Genomic DNA, 5,000 nt, shown 5'->3' on the forward strand with positions numbered 1-5,000 from the left:
AGAATGCTTTGTTATTAAACAAAAAAACCCACCAAAGGTCTGAGAGGACTATCTTGATGTCAAATACTTTGACAAGATGATAGGAAAGACAGAAGCAGTGCGTACAATACAATCTGGTAGACTCCAAGGGTCACGAACTCTCATCACCTGCTTCTAGTTAGAATTCGTCATAGTTTAACTAGTTCTATTTGACTCTGGAACCAGACTCAAGTCAAAGATTATCATCGATAAGGCCAGATCAAAAGAATGGGTACTTGAGCTACTTCAAAAGAATGGGAACTTGGACTACTTCTGCCATGCTTAGTTCCCCAGAAAACGTGCCTAGGCCTGGCCATAAGGGTGACAATTTCAGAGTTAGATAGGATTTAACCCTAAACAGAAGGCTGGTTGGCCGACTCAGCCTCCCGTTTTGGTTACACTATAACCTGGCCTTCGTGCATCTTAGTTTATTTCATAGCGTTTTTGGCAATACGTAATGACATTAAACAAACTTCTAAACTATCATAGACTATAGATCCTAACTGCACACGAAACAATAGTAAGGTCAGAGCAAAGAAAACTCAAGGTCTGGCAAACACTGAGATTAGTCGAAATAATTGCAAATCTCCTGGATTGCAGTGAGTTTATAGCCAACACTTATTACTTCTTCATTTCAAGAGCAAGATCCGGGGCCAAAGTACTGGCATTACAAGCCATTGGATAGTATAGACAGAAAATCAACATCTGTATCACCCAAAACTACTGGCCGACTATCTTAACCCTCCCCTCCCCTCCACACACGGGTGCACGTGCACTCACACACTCACACAGACACACACACACACACACACACACACACACACACACACACACACACACATTCGTTTTATGGCTATACATACAGTATATGCATTAACAACATGAGAACAATATTACATGCAACTGTTAAATGTGAGACATACCTGTTAGTAGTGGTTTCTCTGAGGCCCCGCTGGTGGAAGAAACAGGTTCAGTAGGGGAAGTATTTGAATCAGTGCTTGTATCGGTAGAAGAAGAGGCACTGTTTGAATCAGTGCTTGTATCGGTAGAAGAAGAGCCAATGTTTGAATCAGTGCTTGTATCGGTAGAAGAAGAGCCACTGTTTGAAGTAGTGGTTTCAACCGTAGAACTAGATTCACTGTTTGAAGTAGTGGTTTCAACCGTAGAACTAGAATCACTGTTTGAAGTAGTGGTTTCATCCGTAGAACTAGAATCACTGCTTGAAGTAGTGGTTTCAACCGTAGAACTAGATTCACTGCTTGGAGTAATGGTTTCAGTCTCAGTACTATCAGCTATGTCTGAATAAGTAGAGACATTATTTGCAGCCTGCACGAGGATGGCAAACATCAACAGCAGGAGGATTTTAATCCCACATTTCGTCATATTCTCAACTGAAAAGAGGTATTTTAATATTATGAATAGGATAGAGAATATGTCCACACACACAAACACATACACAGACAGGAGGGTCAAGATGGTGTTACTTGGTTTTCCCTTTGCCTAAGAGCTGGATGTAATCACTTCACATTTTATGGTTATGGAGTATTTTCCTTCTGCAGACAGGAAGTCTCAAACTAGGTAAGCCAATTACTTTCAAGGGGAACCCTGTCAGCTCCCTTGACTTGGATAATTGGGGCACTTACAACCTTAGGACGTACGTGGCATAACCCTTCGGTGTCTCAAATGTTAGTGGTTTGGGCACCTCCAGGCCAAATGTAAGGCCAAGCTAAAGTGTGGTATTTGCAGCAAGTCACACAGTACTGAAGTAAGTTTCAAAGGACACAAGAAGGCCCAAGTTTCTCAACTATTCTAATCAGCATTATGCCTGGAGTTTGACCTTGCTCATGAGAAATAGCCAAGAGGCAGATTTCATGCCAACCATCTCAACCTTTCCTCCCTGGGGGGAGGGTCCCTCTGCCAAACAACAAAATGGCGTGGCCTTGGTGACTGTTCAGGGGGATCTGACCCATGAGGGGAGTCCGAAACAAAAAGGTGAGCTCCCTGTCGTGTACGAGAAAGATCTGATGCTTTTAATCCCCAATTGTTCACACGATAGCTACGGAAAAGATGGTCAAAGTCACCATGAAACCTGCTAATGAGGCTGTCCCAGTCCTGAAGGAGAGGGAATCCAGCATGAGGAAGTCTGTTCTCACTCCAGTCAGGGCTGCCACCCCTCTATCCACCCCACCAACACCCGAGCCCCTGCATTAAACCAAAATATAGCTGAGGTGCTTGAGGCCTACCTGTAGAATGCATTTCTCAAAAATCATGAGCTGATGTGTTTCTTGGAACTCACCTATGCCACTGTAAATATGAGGGAATGATGGATAGAATCAGATGTCAATGGAGCAAACCATCATGAGCGACCATTATGGGATCCCTGTAACCCTTTAAAGTGCCGGCCCAACCCCCGATGCATGACAAATTCTAAGATATTCCAGGGCATAAATCAGGTAGCCTCACTGACTCTCCCTGGGACCTCCTGGTATTATAATGACGAGATCAAGGAGGCCAACCAGAGGGTTAAAATGTGCCACAAATTCAGACGACACAGGCCTGAAAATATCTTTCTTTTAAAGGTGGTAATCAGGTATGCCTAGATGACTGCCAAAGGAATTAGGCAGAAGCGGCTGGAATGGTGTAAGAGTTTAAGCTGCCAGACATCTCTATCATGACCCTCGGTCTGAGGCTGACAGATTGGTTCTCAAGTTTTCTGTCTGGACAGATAGTGCTTGTCTAGTGGAAATCATGACCGGTCAAGAATGTCTCTGGACCGACAAGCTTACCCTCATTGGGACCAAGGCCGCTGAATCTATGGATTCTGAGGCTGCATTATCCCTGAAGGAACTAAGGAGGACCTACCAGAACTCCTCTTGTGACTCAACTGTATTTGGGACAGATCTGTCCTCCTCTTCTCCCTGGAAGAAGGCTGACATTGTCACTGTTTCTAAGTCCAAGGAGTCAGGTAGGTACTGTGCTATTTCACTCCTTAACTGTCTAGGCAAGACAGCTTTGAGAATTGTGCAGAACCGACTCCAATGAAAACTGGGAATTTGTCCAAAGTGCCTCCATGGGTTCACCAAGGGAATGAGCACAACACACAGCCTGGCCATGCTCCTAGGTTTTGTCAATAGTGTTGCCTCAGTACTTTATATTCAGTTCTTGGCTTGGATACAAGCCTAATTCAAGAATAGATCTTCCAGAGTTAGGTTCCAGGATTGTCATTCTGAGTACCAGCGATTTGAAAATGAGCCACTTCAAGGCGGGGTTCTTAGTCCAGCCCTTTTCAATGCCCACATGATTTGTGTTCCCAGTCTACAGCTCTCAAAGAGGTGGAGGATAATTTTCTATATGGATGATCTTGCCCTCATTGCCACTGAAAGGTGGAAAGTAAGGAGGGCCCAAGAATGCTATAAGATAAGACTGAAGATCTCGGCAGCCAAGTCAAAGACCATTGTTCTGAGAATTGACGTCAATGGTTCCTGGCCGTATGTCTAGGGACTGGGCCTGGAGTGGGCATAGATATTGATAGCAATGTCTGGCATACTAAGATCATTTTACATTCATGTAATCCGTGGATTATGGGTCTGTTGCTCTGATCACCATTACATAAGCCCACAGGCAGAGGTTTGAGTTGATCCAAAAATAAAGCTGCCGCGATTATTCTGGCCGCCCCCTAGCTGGAAGAAAGCTCCCAGCCTGCACATGGAGCCCAATTTCCTTTCTCTGGACACTCTTATTGATCTAATGGCAGCTAATTTCCCCTAATTCGCACCTCAGTGAACCTCGCATCTGTGGAAACTTAATTATCAGTACTTCGCAAACTGCTCCTGGCTGCCTCGCGCAAGTGCTTGTATGCTTTCAGCTTAAGGAAGCACTATTAGCCAAGGGCTTGAACTCCCCTCACTCAGATTCTGTCCTGTGGAAACAGACCAAGATCAAGATCTCGGTCATGAAACTAGATAAAAGAAAGGGCCAACACTCCTCGCCTCGATTTTATGCATCTCTCCTCCGATTAATATCACATCCAATAGGATTACAGATAATGCCTCCTTGGTCCAAGCGCCTTAGCCCATTCGTCCAGAAAGGAGGGACATGTTATTATTCATACTGACTCCAGAGCAGCAATTGATAGCCTGTAGCAGGGTATGGCTAATGATTATGTCTATCTATTGACCGCTATTTTTGTGCTAGCGCAGAACATTCTTAGTCAGGGCAGGCATGGCATTTTTAACAGGGTCCCTTGCCTCATTAGCATTTGGGGAAACGAAGTCACAGACCAATTATTGGACAAGGGAATGCTCCCACATGATATGGGCATTAAAATAAGCATAGCTTTATTAAAATGCAGAGTGTTGGCCAAAGGTCATGCTGGAGTCTTGCAGAACTAAAGAGGAAGCCAGGTGACGCCACCAGGTACGAACCACTAACGTCTGGTTGCACTCGAGCCACCACTTTAAGTTTCTGTAGTGACGATCAGATGAGGCGCAAACACTTCAAGTAACAGTCTCTCCCTCTTTGTCTCTCTCTGACCCTTTTGCTCTCTCTCTCTCTCTCTTCCTCCCGGAACAAGATTTGAATACATTGTTTTCAGCCTACGCCTGTTTTATCTTTGACAAATAAAGTTTAATGTAATACTTATTTGTTACTAAACCTTACTACGACGTGATCATTCTTCAGATTACACTAAGTTTCCATATCTTTATTACATATTTAAATTTTCTCAATATTCATTCAGTATCCATTTAGTTTACACTATCTCTTCCATGATAATCAAAACTATCAATAGTTGATTAACTATTCTAGATTGCATGTAGTGCTTCAAGTGTTTATGGAATCTGTATTGGATCCTATACAAGCCTTTTGTCTAATTAAAAGAAAAAGAAAAGAAAAGAAAAACATATTTATACACACACACACACACATATGTATACAGAGTATATATTCAATACATACACATATATCCCCAAACATATATTCCA

At 43.3% G+C, this 5,000-nt stretch overlaps 1 protein-coding gene across 1 annotated transcript in view; it reads right to left on the minus strand.

Annotated features, from left to right (window-relative positions):
* The window catches only part of LOC122261615 (uncharacterized), a gene marked incomplete at its 5' end in the record, with an annotated part of 10,353 nt that overhangs the window by 5,240 nt on the left and 113 nt on the right, over positions 1-5,000 (minus strand). Inside the window, 1 exon segment of the mRNA XM_086551610.1 lies at positions 942-1,409. Coding sequence (XP_086407736.1) covers positions 942-1,401 — 460 coding nt within the window.

The sequence above is a fragment of the Penaeus japonicus genome, unplaced genomic scaffold (genome assembly GCF_977035675.1).
Source record: "Penaeus japonicus unplaced genomic scaffold, GWHDUDI00000001_assembly GWHDUDI00000002, whole genome shotgun sequence".
NCBI classification, from domain to species: domain Eukaryota; kingdom Metazoa; phylum Arthropoda; class Malacostraca; order Decapoda; family Penaeidae; genus Penaeus; species Penaeus japonicus.